Here is a 16,321-nt window from a genome sequence, read left to right on the forward strand (position 1 = left end):
GGAATACATGCTTCTTTTGTGATTGCAGGATTTGTGTCCCATTCATCTTTTGAAACTTTGCTCAGGCAACTTGGCATGGGAGTTGTGACTGTTTCCAGCTCAGCTGCTCGAACTCCGCTTGGTTTGAGTGGGAAATTCTCAGCTCAACGCTCTACTTTGAAAAGACCCTTGATAGTAGCTTTTAAAGCAGATAAATCCAATAGCAGTGCATTGGTTGCGCCCCAGGAGCAGATCCCTTTGCCCATAGAAACCAGTAAGGATAGACGGAAGAGACTAGGAAAAGCTGGCAAACCTTTGAGAAGAGTAAAAGCTGTCGTTACAGATGAAGCTTCTCCGAGTACCACCTTGGAAGTGGATTACAATGAAGCCGCCGCCCAGCTTGAAAACATATACAAGCGAAGCCCAACATCTGATACTTCTGATGTGGAAAATGTAGGTGGCATGATGAGTAAAAGCCAGCAAAGGAGGAGGAAGATTAGTCGTGGTGATGAAAAAGCAGAGAGGAGAACCGGCTATAATGTGATTAAGAACCAAGTAAAGAAGGTTAAAAGGTTGAGTCTTGATAAAAGGATTGCATTGAAAAAGAATAAAGAAGATAAAGTGGTTGCTCCAATGCGGAAGAGGAAAGATGTTAAGGATGAAAATGTGAAGATTGAGAAGCTTGTAAGGGAGTACTCAGCTTCAACTGATTTGGTTAGTTTGGACTGGAAAAAAATGAGGATACCTCCTGTTCTTCCTTCTTCTGAACATGTTTGGTTGTTCAAGTTGATGCAACCCATGAAGGTGGGCATTCTATTTCCAATTTGGATACAAAATTTTCCCTTTTTCTGTATTTCAATTTTGTGTATAAGTTCTATTATTTTTTGAAATGAAATTGAGTTAGCTTTGGCTGATAATTTATGATTTCTGACAATTAGGCACTCCTTCAAGTGAAAGAGAATTTGCAGAAAGATTTGGGGAGAGAACCAACAGAAGGCGAATTAGCTGAAGCAATGAAGATGAATGTAGTTCAAGTGCGAAAACGCATGGAGGTTGGTCGAGCTGCAAGAAACAAGCTCATTAAGGTAGTATTTTTTTATTTATTTATTTTTTTTTCCACTCCCTTTGGTTAAGCAGAATTGCTGCTAAAAGTTTCTTTTCCTCCTTTTTTTTTTTTTTTGGCAACAAATTGTCTTGTCTTCTCATTTTCATTTAGGGAAAGTTCTAGAGATCTTCTCATCTTCATTTAAAAGACATTGTAGAGGATATATACAATTTACATTGAAGCAAAGAGAAAATGCACATTAAAAAGAGCGCCTGTAAAGAATTGAGACAGTTATGTCAGAAATGGGTATCTTCCTAGGGTCAATTTGGCTTAAAATTTTATGGTGCATATAAAATGTGCTGCGAGTGACAATTACAACATTTGACTTCCAGTCCAAGTGACCTCAGCTACAATAGGCACATTTTAATTTCCTGTAATGGTCTAAAAACTCAGTCTCTGTCGTGTTCTGTTGTTCTATTTTCTCTGTTATTTTTGGCTTTTGTATCTTTTCATCAAGAGTTGAGGCTGATTATATTTTCTGCAGATGGTATTAAGCAAATAGCTATGCATGGTTGCTTTCCGTTTACTTACCAAGAACTGATTACATTGAATGCATTGATGCTCTTAAGGATCTTCGATTAACACATAATGTTTATATCCATTGCAGCACAATCTCCGGCTCATTTTGTTTGTAATCAACAAGTATTTCCAAGACTTTGCAAATGGCCCAAGGTTTCAAGACCTTTGCCAGGCAGGAGTGAAAGGACTTATTACAGCCATTGATCGTTTTGAACCAAAAAGGAGATTCCGGCTCTCCACTTATAGTCTTTTTTGGATTAGGCATGCCATTATACGCTCCATGACACTCTCAAGCTTTACTCGTGTTTCTTTTGGCCTTGAATCGGTATGCTTTATTTTCTTCCTCCCAAGCTTTCTATGCTTCTCTCTGTTAATAGTAGCATATTGAGCTCCTGTGAATAGTAGTCTGTGAGGGATGGAAAAATTCATTATTTGAAAGTGGTACATTGTTGCAATTAATACAAGAGTCGAGAAAAGGTAGAAATAACATGGCAGGCGTGCTTAATATGCATGTGTTCACTTGTGTTTATGCAGGTTAGAGTAGAAATCCAACGAGCCAAACTTGAGTTGTTGTTTGAGCTTCATAGATTACCCACAGAGGAAGAGATAGTAAAAAAAGTTGGGATCTCCCCTGAGAGGTATCAGGAAGTTATGAAAGCCGTGAGACCTGTTCTCTCTCTCCATTCAAGGCATGCAACCACACAAGAAGAGTACATTAAGGGGATCACTGATGTTGATGGTGTTGGAGCTGATAACTGGAGGCAACCTGCTCTTCTCAGGATTGCTCTTGATGATGTGGTAATCACTCATCCTCCCCAACCTTGCATTTCGTTCTGCATACCCTACTCTCTCTTGTTTCTAAACAAATCTCATCACCATCTGCTAATGAATTAGATCTTAAAATAATCAAGTTAAACGACTAAACTCATTTATTTCTATCTGTTTAAACTTCTGAGATAAATGATGATTTAACTTGGTAATAGAGCAAATGTCTTGAGTTTGCATTTTGTTTTCGTCATTTACTTTTCATTTTAATTATATATTCTACTTATAGGGTCTCACTTATTTTAAAAGAGAATTTGAACCCACACGTGAAAATAAGTGTTAGAATGAATATAAATTAATGATTAAATTCATTCTTTCCTTTTTTAGTGAGCTAGTGGGCTAGGGTTTAAAAGTGAGGCTTTACCTTTATTTGAAATCTTGCTGTCAGAAGTTAAAAACTTGTATTCGAAATTCTTTTCCCAGCTTGATTCTCTAAAGCCCAAGGAGAGCTTGGTAATGAGGCAAAGATACGGGCTTGATGGTAAAGGTGATAGAACATTGGGAGAGATTGCTGGAAACTTAAATATTTCAAGAGAAATGGTTCGGAAGCATGAAGTGAAGGCTTTGCTGAAGCTCAAGCATCCAGCTCGAGTGGATTATCTTCGCCAACATTTACTATAAACTGAATAGAGAAGCATCATATACGTCTCCTATATTAACTCTTTCCCTCACAAGGGTTTCTGCTTGCCAAGTCCTTCTCTATACTTCTCTCTCTCTCTGTATTATATATAGTCTTGCAACAACCCAAACATTGTAACCCAAAAAAAAAAAAAAAAACCCTGAAAAGGAAGCTAGATAAACATAGAAATGGATGTTCAAAAAAAAAAAAAAGCATTGCTGATAGGCATGTATAAATGAAATGTATATTTTTTTTTCTTCCCATTAATTATATCAATGTGATGAAATTAAATTATAGATTGTGACGAAATAATTTGGCCTTTCCCAAACCCTAGTTCTTCCCAATGGTAGGATTCACACATTTTCACAATGTTGTGACATGTTGGCAATGTAATAATAGGAAGCACAAATGACAGCCCAGTAAATTAAGCAAGTACAAGGGTGCATTTTAGAACTTAATGTATGTTTTCAACATCTATGGAGAAATCATAATGCAAGTTTAAAACAATTATTATTATTATTATTATTATTATTATTATTATTTGGTCAAGGATTGACCCTAATAAAGGGGTGAAATCATTATTATTAATTTCTTTATAAAATTATTGGTATTTAACATAATTCATTTGCTTTATTTAGTCAAAGCGTGGTTCATCGTGAATGGGATATGTACAGCTCATATATCGTAGCAATTAGGATAAGGTTTTAGCAGAAACGTTGACAGCACCTGAGGACAAAGATGCTGCTGTTTCTTGGAACCGATGCCTTTCTGCTCCACTGCAAAACTTTGAATATATCACAAAAACTTTTTAAATTATACATTCCTGCGTATATATATATATATATATTTGTCTCACTTGTTGATCCACTGGCCAAAAGTAAAGGTGGGAGGGGGAAGATTTATTTTTTATTATGATAATATCCATTGCAATTGAGAGTTTTAAAAAATATATATATATTTTTACTAAATTTAAAAGCCAAAAAAAACAACTAAAAAGACACAAACAACTTTTGTGTAGCATTAATTGAAAATCAATGATCAAAGATTTTGGAATTCTCTTTCTTATGCAATTTTCTTCTATCGGCGAGCTTTTCCCAGCGTCTCATTATCCAAAACCTCTCTATTTCTTCCGCATTTCTGCCTGGAATCCTGCCCGCTATTAAATCCCACCTGAAAGGAATCCCAAGTGTTAATATTTGATAATCACTGGTGACTAGCTAGTGGCCAAGACTTCATGATCTTCAAGTCTGTCGATCAAAGAAGATACTCATAAAAACATATATTTTGGAAGCTTTTTAAGGATTTGGCTTCATAAGAGCATGTATGTTGTAGTATAAGCAACACATTTTTAGATATTCAATCTTGACTGTTACTTAAACTACAGCATGTAAGCCGGATCCGCTTTTTAAAAAATTTGGGTGGCTAGTTCCTTTCGGAAGTGCCCAAAACAATGAGGGTATTAGGGTGGCTCGGGCCTCTCTCAACTTCAAAAATTAGCTTAAGATGTGAGGCTTTTCCTCACACTTATAAAATGACCACCAGCTTCCTCCACAACCGATATGGGATAATTCACACAATCTCCGCCTCACACATCGGGTCCTAGGTCAAAGTGGAAACAACATGTTTCTCCCGTGGACTATTGGCCCGAGACTTATTGGTTGAACCTGGGCTTTGATACCAATGTTGGATAATCTTGGACCTCTCTTAACTTAAAAACTAACTTAAGAGATGAAACTTTTCCTCACACTTAGAAACTAGCTACCAATCCCTTCCACAACCAATGTGGGATAACCCCAACATGAGTCTCATATGAATATTGGACAAGGTTAGTAGCAATAGGGTTTCATCTTCCCTCAATTCTAGCCTACATGTGTTAGGATATTACTTTAAAAGATTAAGATTACCATTTTTCTATTAACTTAAGTGATGTAGGCTGGATATCAACACAAACAAAGAATAAAAAGTAGTAAATGATATGCGTGGGAGGATTGAGTCTTACAACCCTAATCACGACTCATGCATGGAATCTCATCACAAATAACTTTCAAATTAACCAGAGTTTCATTTGCCAATAATAAAATGCGGTGGAGTCTAGCCACTAAAAAGAAAGGACTATGTTTATTCATCAAAATCTTTTTAATTACTTTTTTTTTTTTTTTTGACATGTCCGCACAAGAGGGGGGAATGAGGATTCGAACTAGTGACCTCCACTTCATAAAGTGTGGTCCTAGCCGATTGAGCTACCTCTTGGGGGCCTTTTTAATTACTTTTATTGAAGCACAAAAGTACACTTAAATTAATAGACCCACTAACTAGATGCTAACCTTAATTTGATTGACTTTAAGCCAAACCCTTAATAAATAGACAAAGGACCAAACCTTAACCATAACCTAATGAATTTACTTTGGGCAAAACTCATTTGTTGAATTATAAAATAACACCCATGACTCTTACAAATTCACTTAAAACATAAAATTAGATACTAATAACCCATTAATTAATAAAACTTAAACAAAACTACTAGACCCAAATATCTCTTTCTTGTCCCTCATCATTATAGACTTTTTGAGAGTCGAATAGTCATGATTTAAAATAGTACGGACATCAACCATGAATTCAAACCCTAACTTAACAATTTTTTAGATTAGTGCCCATAATGCAAAAATAGGGACAATACAGAAGTAATAATCCCCTTACACAAATGGCTATGACTAAAACTATCATAAATATTAATTAGATCAAACAACACAAAACTAGTCATTATAATAAAAATAAAAGGACAAACTAGATTTGGAGCACAACCTTTAATTTTTAATTTATATTACTGCACTAAAAAAGACAATCATAATATAAGTAATACAAACAAATCCGAGGCATTATTTTATATATCATTAGAAGATTTTGTGCAGCTAGCAGAATCAACAAGTAAGCTTAGCCTTATCTACTAGGGTGTCTGAGTCTCTTCAGACTCTTCTGGCCGGTGGCCAAAAGCCACAGTCCACATGTTTCTTCTAGTCAGTACTTCTTGATCTTTTATACAGTACTGTTTCACGCATGCCCATGTGCGTTGGTATCAGTCTGATCTAAAAAGTAAGAATTCTTGCCCATGTAAATGGATCTTTGTCTACCACCTAAATTCACTCCAATTTGCGTAGAAAACAGTGTGGTTTGATTGTCAAACCCATTAACGACGTTTGTTTAATGATGTTGTTTAGAAAGTAGAAAAAAGAAAACGCTAAAAATATTAATATATAAATCACAAATGAGTAATGTTATATTTAGAGATAGATAACGTAATAGTAAAAATTCAGTCAATAGATCATTATTACTAATTACTAATCACAAATATATATCAAGTTTATAAACCTCTCACTCCTGTGCATGGGACCCAATTCAATTCAAAAATGACTGACATAATTATCTACTGACAGTTTTGTGATGATCAGCTTACCTCTCCCCAACAAGTCTATACATTCTACAGATGAGATCTTCTTCTTGGTCAGTCATGTTTATAATCTCCCACTCAATACTACTAACCTCTGCCAGACAAATGAACAAAACAAAAACTTTAATCTAAGAGGAGAAAATAAGAGAAGAAACAAAAAATCCCACACACACACACACACACACACACACACATATATATATATAAAAGCAAAAGAAGTGGAAAAGGACACTGACCCTCAGACTCAAAACTGGTGATTTCGGATTGCGCCCGGCGACGTCGACCACCCATGGAGGTAAAAGGGAGAGGAAGAGGAAGAGTAGAAAAGTGGGAGAGAATAAAATAGAAGGAAAAATAGAGGATTGCCTAGGGAAGGCAAGAGATATAACAGGGTATATATGTGTGATCTGGGAGTTCAAACAAAAGGGAATGTATGTTGATAGGACTGCCCAACGAACCAAGCAGATGTAGATGTGTGTGTGTGTGTGTGTTGACTTGTAGGCTTGTAGGCTTGTACCTTTACCGAATTGGTAGATCGATGGTTGAAAAGACAGTGAGAGGGGGAAAACTCAGAACACACACACAGACACACACACATATATATATATATATAGAATAAGATAGAGATATTAATTAATATATAGTTGATTAGGCTTTTTAAAATTAATTCTGATCATAATTAAGGGTGTTGGAGTTAGTTTAATATATAGTTTATATGTGATCAAAATGATAAACCTTGTCTTTATCTTAGAAGGAAAATAATACCTGCATGTGAGACGTTTAAAAAAGTTGGGCTCTCATGATCATTGTAATCATATCTATTAATTCACTTTTAAAGTCAATGGTTTGATGAGCCATGTCTCTCATTTTAATGACAGAAAATAATTTTAGGGAATTAAAAGTGATCCTATATATATCACACTGTTTTAGTTAGGGTGAGAACCACCAAATAAAATAAAAGAGAGTGCATGGTGAAAAAAAAAAAAAAAAAAAACTAAAAAAACTAAAATTAATATAGAAATATCATAATATTTTCACTAATGTCATAATCATTACCTAACTATGATTGGTTATTGCCGTACCCTCCCCCTTTTTTTTTTTTTTTTACTAATTGAATAAAAAAAAAAGTTATAGAGAAGGATCTTTACAACTATTGATTGGTTGTTGCGGTACCCTAATTTGCTATATACCATCAAAAAAGAAAGAATCGAAGAAGACAAAAACCCTCTCTCTTTCTCTCTCTTTTCTTTTTTTCTTTTTTTAAATAAAGTCCTTGTTTATTTATTTATTTAAAAAAATATTATAGTGCAATAAAAAGATTATTTTTTGTCCATAAAAGTATTAGGTAGCAAGAGATCATAGGTCTCATCCATAGTTACTCTAACCCCACCCATTGATGGGCTTATGGCCTCTTACCACCTAAGATTTTTATAGGTCAAAAATTATATTTTTATTGCACTATAGCATATCTCATTTATTTAATTATTACAATAAACATAAGAATAACTTCATAAATCACCAAGTAAAACGACGAAAAAAAATCACGTAAGAACAAAACCCTAAAGATAATATAGAAGAAAAAAAAAAAATCCTTCATCGATCCTACGGAATCTACAGTACTCCTCTGTATTGTCTTTTTTCGCGTCTGTTTGTCGATTGAACATCTCGCTACAAAACATAGTCATCATGGCCAAGTTGTCACGCCGCACGCGCAGCCACATGTATTGCAAGCAGTACGCGTACGATAGAAGCGATGAGGTCCGATCGATCGCCATGCCTGCCAGTGCATGCCACGGCCATTAGCACACTTGATGCGTCAGTCACGCCAGCAGCCTGCTGTTTTCTTCCATTAGAGTGAAAAAACTCCATCATATCACCATGCTCATTGAGTCATTTTGACCATTTTTAGCCATCGCACCAACGATTTTCAAACCAGGGAAATGGACCATAAATATGACCAAAACTAGTTTGGGACCAGTTCTATATGTATATATTAATGTTTGTTGGGAAGGAAAAGATACGGTGGTCCTTCATTAATTTTCGAACATATATACGCTATTTGCATCAGATGGATCGTATCGGCCTTTGTACAGTGGCCAAAACTAAAGTGCTGTTTTTAATAAAGTTGAAGTCACTAATTCAAATCCCTCTCCCCCTCTTATGCGGACATTTTAAAAAAAAAAAAAAAAACCAAAGTGCTGTTGTCCAAATTAAGGTATATATTCTTACCTAATTTGAATACATTTAGACAAAGTTTAAATGTCCTTTTTATATGTATTTTTTTTAAAAGATAATTATCAGTCATTAGGCCTGTAAAACTTAGTGCCCGTTTGGGAGTGTGATTTCAATAAGTAGAATTTTAAAAATTACGTTTTTGAAATCGCTACTTTTTAAAATCGCACAGGCGTTTGATAAAACAAGTTAAGAATTTTTTTTTTTTTTAATCAATTGAGTGTTTGGATAACATTAACATATAATTGCGGTTTCATGGCCAAAGAGGTAAATATTGCGCCAAATATTGTTTTCAGCGAAATCATGATTTTGGTTTGAATTCGCACTTTTTCAAATAAGCACCCCCTAGTCAATTTATAGAAATCGCAGATTTTTTTACGATTTTAAAATTTGCATTTTTAAAATCGCAATCTCAAATATTCCAAAAATTGCAATTTGGTTTAAAAACGCAAATTATTTCTTTAAAAATGCACTCTCAAACGGGCTCTTACAAGGGTAAAAAGGTTGGATGAAAGGACATAAAAATGACAAATTTTAAGTGACTTTTTATATCATACATTATAACAAAAAAAAATTTAAATCACACAATGTCGGTCAATATAAATTAAATGTGATAAATAAATGTGAAAGTATATTTTTTTTTTTTCTATACAGACAATTAATGTTGTCGCGTAAGGAACTGAATTGAGTTGAGTTGGACCAACTTACGGGTGCTATATATGGGCCAGACTCGGCCCAATATCTAAACACAGAAACAACCCCTGCCATTGGGCCTAAAACTGAAAGTTTGAATATGAGCTGGGAAACGGCATGAAACGAGGATTAGCTTTGTTTGGAGAATATCTTTTCTAGTCCCATGAAACCAATAAACTGTTGCAACTGCAAGCGTGGAACAAAAGTATTGTAACTGTTATTGGTGTAGGAAGCTGTTGCAACTTAAGAATGATTGATGCTAATTTTTCAATGGGCTGATGCATACATATCTATTTTGTCTTGTTGCCCTACCAATTAAACCCAATAAGAACTTACATGGACCTTAATTTAAAAAAATTAAAATTAAAATTATAAAAAAAAAAAAAAAAATCTAATTGAAGCAAAAAACATTATTCAAGTATCCTCAAGAGGTAGCTCAATCGGCTGGGACTATGCTTAATGAAGCGGAGGTCACTAATTCAAATTCTCTCTCCTCTCTTGTACTGACATGTAAAAAAAAAAAAAAACATTCTTCAAGTATTGGTTTCCAGAGTATGCTCTTCACCAAACTTTTTTGTTTGGGATCATTTTGTTGGCATTATCCTACCCCACACCTAACCCACAATTAGCCAATTAGCCAATTAGGGCTACATATATGCATCTATCCACTTGAAAAGCAAGCATTGCGTTAATTGCTAGCCAAGTAGCCAGACTCTTGAAAATTTTGTGGTGCCGGAGGAGCATCTTTTGAGCCTAAAAGGATTCCATATTGCTCGTGCATTAATTTCGTCTAGAATAACTTAAGCTTCTTGTTTACGATTTCGCTCAAGTTTGTGCATTACAGAGACGGAGATTGACACTTTCGAGAGTCTTTTAATGAGATTATTATATAGTATGTTGAGATATCATTCAACCCATAAAATTGTTGGATTTTACAATTATATATAATAGCTGAGGACAAAGAAGTGTCAGACAACCATTTAGATTACGACCCCTAGAGTTTGGGGAGGCTTAGCTTTTGTGGTTCATATTAGACTTTTTGTGGAGGACCGACCATATTAGACTTTTAATGAGATTATAATATTCTCACAACAATGTCTTTAAAATATTGAAACTCAGCTACATATTTTTTTAGCGTGTATGTTTCAATGGAAGTTAATTGTAATAATAATAATAATAATATCATTGTTGATTTAAGACAATAAAATATATGTTTTTTCTTTTCTAGTTAGTTACTTTCGGAAATGGTGTCTTTTGGGAATTTCAGTTGATGACTACTATATATAGATGTCTTTTCTGTGAAAATGTATCTCTTAGGGTGTAGAGATGCCTCATAGGCCATGTGTCTTTTCAATTACATATTTTCGCCATGAGGTGTCTCTTAGCTATTTACACGCCTCAGATACTTTTACATCGGTTTTGGTTATGAATTTGACTTCAAATTCTAACAATTTTAAAAAGTAATTTACATTTATCATGAACTCAGAATGTAACACTCTAAAATTAATTAATTAATAATTAACTCAGAAATTGTGTCTTTTGGGAAGTTCGGTTGACAACTAATATATGTCTTTTGTGAAAGGGTGTCTCTTAAGTGTGGAGATGTCTCACAACCTCTCTTCAATTACATTTCTTTGTCATGACATATCTCTTGGCTTACACATTTTCACCTTTATATATAAGGGTGGTGAGATTTTTCTTTTTGCAAGTAACCTTACTTACAACTTTCAGCCTCTACACCCTTATACGGTTTTAGGAGAATTCAAGAGATTGCTTATTGAATTATATCAAGGCTCTGTTGTATCCTGGAGGAGACTTGTCAAAAACCCATCAGCAAATTGGTTCACAAGGGTTTCAAACTACTCCTTAGAGACAACATCTTTACTTAAGAGGTATAAAAGGGATTCAAACACTAATCTTTAGGTTAAGCATTCTGTTAGAGAGAGAAGTACTTAGGGAGTTAACCAAGAGTACATTAATATGCATATTTGGGCATCACTTTTAGCTTAAAAGTCTAAGCTAATGGACTTTGGTCAACTTAGGTATATTAACTACTTTTATTTTATTTTATTTTTTTAATACTTTACCAATATGTGACACAAAACTCACAAGTATCTTTTTCACATTGACCCAACCCCCCTTGTGTTTTTCTTTACACGAGAGTGTCATGCGTAAGCACTTAGGGAGTCAAACAAGAGATATTAATATATATATTTGGACATTACTTCTAGCTCAAAAGCCTAAGCTAATGAGCTTTAGTTCGCTTAAGTATATTAGCAATTTTTTTTTCTTTTCTTTTTTTTTTTTTTAATTTTTATACTTATCAATGTGAGACACAACACTCACAAGTGCACTAACAACACATTTGCATGTTTTCACAATGAACAAAAATGGTGAGATAAACACTTACAATTGATATGCTTATTTCATCATCATCTAGAGAAACTATATGCATAATCTTAATATTATCAGTTAAAGAAAGTTAAAACATCTACTTTTTCATCTTTTAGCACAAGGGACATAAATTTTCTCCAAAATGGGTTAGAAGAATTTTCCTCAACCCACTTTATAAAAATGTCACGTGTCCCTTCGGTTCGTGAGAACCACATTTTTTAATTAGCATGTGAGAAAATATGTGTTTCTCACACATTCAAGGGACATGCAAATTTTATAAAGTAAGTTGAAAGACATCTTTGTACACCTACAATTTTCCCTTTTGCCTTAAAAATTTTAAATGCAGGGAATAATATGAAAAACACAATTCATTAAAAAAGATAAAGTTAGATGAGGCATGATGTTGTCCTATTTTAGGCTTTGATTGAGACCAATCATCAAATGATAAGAATTTTCTGATATTCATATCACCATGTTGAAGCCTATGGTAATTGTTCAACAATTCTTTGAATTTCACGTTTGTTGATTAAGTGCATTACAACATGTGCATTATATCAAGGGCAGAGTTCAAACATCCACATCAAGGTGATTCTTTGCTTGATATCACCAACAAAATGCACTTGCATGTTTCTCTACCTGGGAATATATATATTCTGTATGCATGCTCACATATCATTCACTTGTAAACACCACAAAAATTACATATATTCTGTATTCTATAATTATCAATCAAAACCTTCTAGATCATAGAATTTGCAGTATTAGAACATCAAAGATATAATTATCTATAATATTGACGATCTGATTAAGGAGAATAAAGGTTGTAATATTATATTAGCAGCAACCAGAAATACCATAAAGTGACTGACCTTTTCAAAATAGACACACATAATATATAGAAGAATATTCAAGTACTGAAGTATACCATGCCGAAATAAAGCATCAGAAACCCAATGTTGGGTTGAGGTTTTAGAATTTTGAAATTTTCAAAGCAAAAATGAATGGAAGACAGCCAAAAGGAGGTGAGATCATGATCATATCAGATAATTTTCTTCATTAGCAGAAAAATATTTAATTTAATTATTAGCCATAAAATTACCTCCAATTTTTTATTCTAACATAGTTTGACTAAGAAGGACTTCTCCAATATGTGCCCTATCATTTGATTTAGTTCTCCAAAACCCTGACCAATACAAACCAACTTTAATTAGGAGCAGAATTGGAATAAATCTTATTTACTTTTCTTCTCTAGAAAGCACACCACTAAAAGCTTTACGTTCGATTCCATTTAAAAAATTCTTCTTCTCTTGTGTTCTAAGAACTATTTTGATGTGTGGATCGGATGGGAATAATAACTTTCTATACTCCATAAGAGGGTGTCCATGCAATTTGAACAAATATTGTTCTTATGAATGATTTTATGGTGGGGCACTTCCAAAATTGATTAGATAAATCATTTTGATATGTAACTTTTTAGGAAATACAATGTTATAACATTTTAAGTTAGCTTTCAACGTACTAAGTTTGTCTTTCAGCTGATGTCGGAATCAAAAGATATGGCTCTTTTTTACTCCAACTAGGTCTATGTTGGACAACATACACAAGCTCAACTTTTATACGACTTAACTAAACTTACAACTAAACATATTTTGACACTGAAATTGCCAACACTAAAACTAGCAACTAAGAAAAGTAAGAAGCTAAGTCACTTTGCATGGACTTTCTATTATTTGCAACTGATAATATTACACTGCTATTATTGTGATAACAAGTTACTTTGAGAAATTGAATTCTCGAAAAATCAAGTAAATCTACTCTACAGTTTGCCAATAAGTCCCATGTCTTAATGAAAATGGAAGCCACATCATCAATCAAGAGAGCACTTCTATTAATAACGTCTTTTAACACATTATTGGCAAATATAATGCTCCGGAGGCAGAGAAGCAGAAAGCACTTGGTATATCAAATATTTCATAAATTATGCATTGCCAATTAACAAGATAGATATTACTGTCAAGTGAATAGTGGAAATCTGACGGGCATCTGCCAGTCAGCAGAGAACCAAAATAGGTAGCAATTCTCTTTCTGTTGTTTCTCTAATTCTATGACAAAAATTAACAAAGAATTTTCATGGAGCTTTTTCTTTTGTATTAAAAAGCTCCACATTAGAACAAGTTGCTTACAATGACATAGACAGCACTTCTCTTACTTCTTTCAAATTTCTATTATTTTGTTTTATCTGTCTACACCATTATTTATATCCCCTGAAGAGTGTTAAACAGTCAACATATCATTCATAAGTATTTGTTCAGACTCTTATTGTTGGGACCATTTCTACATCTTAGGACCATCCTTCCAGAGCAAACATGGGAGATAGGTTGCGGATGGCAGTGGGAGTCATGGGTACTTTCTTTCTTCTCTGTTTATTTTCTCAGCTCCCAATCATTATGAAAGACCAAATGTCAAAAAAGTTTCACCTAATAATCATACTTTCCTGGTGTTTATTGCAGGGAATGCTACTTCTGTGTTACTTTATGCAGTTCCCATGTACGTAATGTCAACATGCTATTCTACTGCATAGTTGACTCTATCTTTATTTAATTCCAGTGAGCAATGCTTAATAGGTTGAATCATTGACCAAGTTACTCAACTTTTTCAATTATGATTTTCTTAATGTTTTCAGATTAACTTTTACAAGAATCATAAGGAAGAAAAGCACAGAGGAGTTTTCATGTGTTCCTTACATCATTGCACTAGCAAACTGTCTCTTTTATACTTGGTATGGACTGCCAGTGGTAAGCCATAATTGGGAAAATCTTCCTCTAGTTACCATCAATGGCCTGGGAATTCTTCTCGAGTTCTCCTTCATTTTCATATATTTCTGGTTCGCTTCAGATAGACGTCAGAAGGCAAGTTTCACATTTCATGTTTAACAACAAAGTTTTTCCAGTATACTTGATATATTATGATTCCCATGCAGGCATGAGATATATTATATTATGATTCCCATCCGTTCATATTGTAATGATTTCGATATATAGACATGAAAAAATGCTGTACATGTTTTTCAACAAACGTAGGTTTTCTATTTGCCATGTCAAATCCTTCACAAGTACATGCATAATATTCAGTTGAAGAGTGTATTAATGATTTATGAATACCGTGAGGGTGCAGATGAAGGTGTTTGTGTCGGTGACATGTGTTATCATAGGATTCAGCATCCCTGCGATCATCTCAGCTCTTGCTTTCCATGATCACCATCATCGAAAGGTGTTTATTGGGAGTGTAGGGCTTCTGGTCTCTACAACAATGTACGGTTCTCCACTGGTAGTGATGGTGAGTCATCTTTTCAGATTATTTCATGAAAATGATATCTATAGCATCGTAATTGGCAACAGAAGAAGTTGAAATTTATTTTTATTAATATTTCAAATCCATGCAAGATGTAACATGCACACATGCTTCTTACAATTTTTACTACAAATTTTTTATACACATAACAGTCTAAGTGACATTTATTATGTCAACTATTAAACAATTAAATTTTGTTGCCTAATTTTTTCATTATTAAGATATTGTCATATAAATTTGTAAGAAAATTGTAGTAAGAGCTATAGTAACCAAACATTTTCGCTTCTAAGTTTTTATTCTTATGCATGATACTTTGTTGTCCCTGTCAGCATATAACTTTATTTTATTATTGCAGAAGCAAGTAATACTTACAAAGAGCGTGGAATTCATGCCGTTCTACTTATCTTTTTTCTCATTCCTTGCTAGTTCATGTTGGATGGCTTATGGAGTACTGAGCCATGATCTGTTTCTTGCGGTTTGTATCATGATTAAGCTCTAGTTTTTCTGTCAAAAAAATTTCTATCCTGTAAAACTTACATATGCTTTGATTCTCTAACTCCTTTGCAGGCCCCAAATCTAGTTGGTTGTCCTTTAGGCATCCTTCAACTCATGCTCTACTGCAAGTATAGGAAACGAGGAATTATAAAAGAACCAAGCAAATGGGATTTGGAAAAGAACGATGAGAAGTCCAAACAGTTGCAGCTCATGACTAATGACGGCATTAATGGAAAAAATTGAAGAAGTCAACTAAGATCTGATTAAGTTCCATTTCAATGTTGTGTCCCATAGGATGGGTCTTTAAAAATTTTAGTTCAAGATAGGTCATGCATCAATGCATGTATATGTACATGCATGCATGTGTATTTTGTCTTTTATCTTATGTAATGATCTGTACTATTTATTTTAAGAGGTTTGTTTGTGACAGGGAGAACTTTATTTCATTAAATAAATAAATTTCAATGAACTACAAAGAGGGCAGTAAAAAAAACTCCTAAATATTAATTTCCTCAAACAAGTCTAAAATCTAGAATTATGCCATTACATGAATTCTTGAAATTTAACCCTGCAGGCAACAAAACAAACTCAATTCCTTGTTTCTGTAAAAAATAATATAAAACAAAGTACTTATTTGAAAAATAAAACTCTGAATGGAATCCAT

The 16,321-nt window shown here is 33.8% G+C and overlaps 3 protein-coding genes across 3 annotated transcripts in view; 2 read left to right on the forward strand and 1 right to left on the reverse strand.

Annotated features, from left to right (window-relative positions):
* The window catches only part of LOC132191612 (RNA polymerase sigma factor sigE, chloroplastic/mitochondrial-like), a gene marked incomplete in the record, with an annotated part of 32,431 nt that extends 29,199 nt beyond the window's left edge, over positions 1-3,232 (forward strand). The window contains 5 exon segments of the mRNA XM_059606701.1: positions 40-783; positions 918-1,064; positions 1,692-1,928; positions 2,138-2,401; positions 2,852-3,232. Coding sequence (XP_059462684.1) covers positions 76-783; positions 918-1,064; positions 1,692-1,928; positions 2,138-2,401; positions 2,852-3,049 — 1,554 coding nt within the window.
* An 811-nt stretch (positions 3,233-4,043) lies between these two features.
* On the reverse strand, positions 4,044-7,043 carry LOC132191648 (transcription factor TRY-like). The gene is made up of 3 exons (XM_059606739.1): positions 6,729-7,043; positions 6,499-6,586; positions 4,044-4,217 (listed from the first exon to the last, which is right to left on the reverse strand). The coding sequence occupies exons 1-3, from the start codon at positions 6,781-6,783 to the stop codon at positions 4,079-4,081; spliced, it is 282 nt and encodes a 93-aa protein (XP_059462722.1). The 5' UTR covers positions 6,784-7,043; the 3' UTR covers positions 4,044-4,078.
* Positions 7,044-14,125: 7,082 nt separating this feature from the next.
* LOC132167542 (bidirectional sugar transporter SWEET3) lies at positions 14,126-16,077 on the forward strand. The gene is made up of 6 exons (XM_059578546.1): positions 14,126-14,214; positions 14,322-14,358; positions 14,495-14,720; positions 14,986-15,147; positions 15,518-15,637; positions 15,730-16,077. The coding sequence occupies exons 1-6, from the start codon at positions 14,178-14,180 to the stop codon at positions 15,898-15,900; spliced, it is 753 nt and encodes a 250-aa protein (XP_059434529.1). The 5' UTR covers positions 14,126-14,177; the 3' UTR covers positions 15,901-16,077.
* The last annotated feature ends 244 nt before the right edge of the window (positions 16,078-16,321 follow it).

The sequence above is a fragment of the Corylus avellana genome, chromosome ca1 (genome assembly GCF_901000735.1).
Source record: "Corylus avellana chromosome ca1, CavTom2PMs-1.0".
Classification (NCBI taxonomy): domain Eukaryota; kingdom Viridiplantae; phylum Streptophyta; class Magnoliopsida; order Fagales; family Betulaceae; genus Corylus; species Corylus avellana.

Coding starts and splice junctions, on each gene's coding strand:
- LOC132191648 (XM_059606739.1), bottom strand. CDS start 6,783: ATGGGTGGTCGACGTCGCCGGGCGCAATCCGAAATCACCAGTTTTGAG. Junction 6,587..6,728: donor CACCAGTTTTGAGTCTGAGG/GTCAGTGTCCTT, acceptor TTTGTCTGGCAG/AGGTTAGTAGTATTGAGTGG. Junction 4,218..6,498: donor TATAGACTTGTTGGGGAGAG/GTAAGCTGATCA, acceptor GATTCCTTTCAG/GTGGGATTTAATAGCGGGCA.
- LOC132167542 (XM_059578546.1), top strand. CDS start 14,178: ATGGGAGATAGGTTGCGGATGGCAGTGGGAGTCATGG. Junction 14,215..14,321: donor GATGGCAGTGGGAGTCATGG/GTACTTTCTTTC, acceptor TGTTTATTGCAG/GGAATGCTACTTCTGTGTTA. Junction 14,721..14,985: donor CTTCAGATAGACGTCAGAAG/GCAAGTTTCACA, acceptor GTGAGGGTGCAG/ATGAAGGTGTTTGTGTCGGT.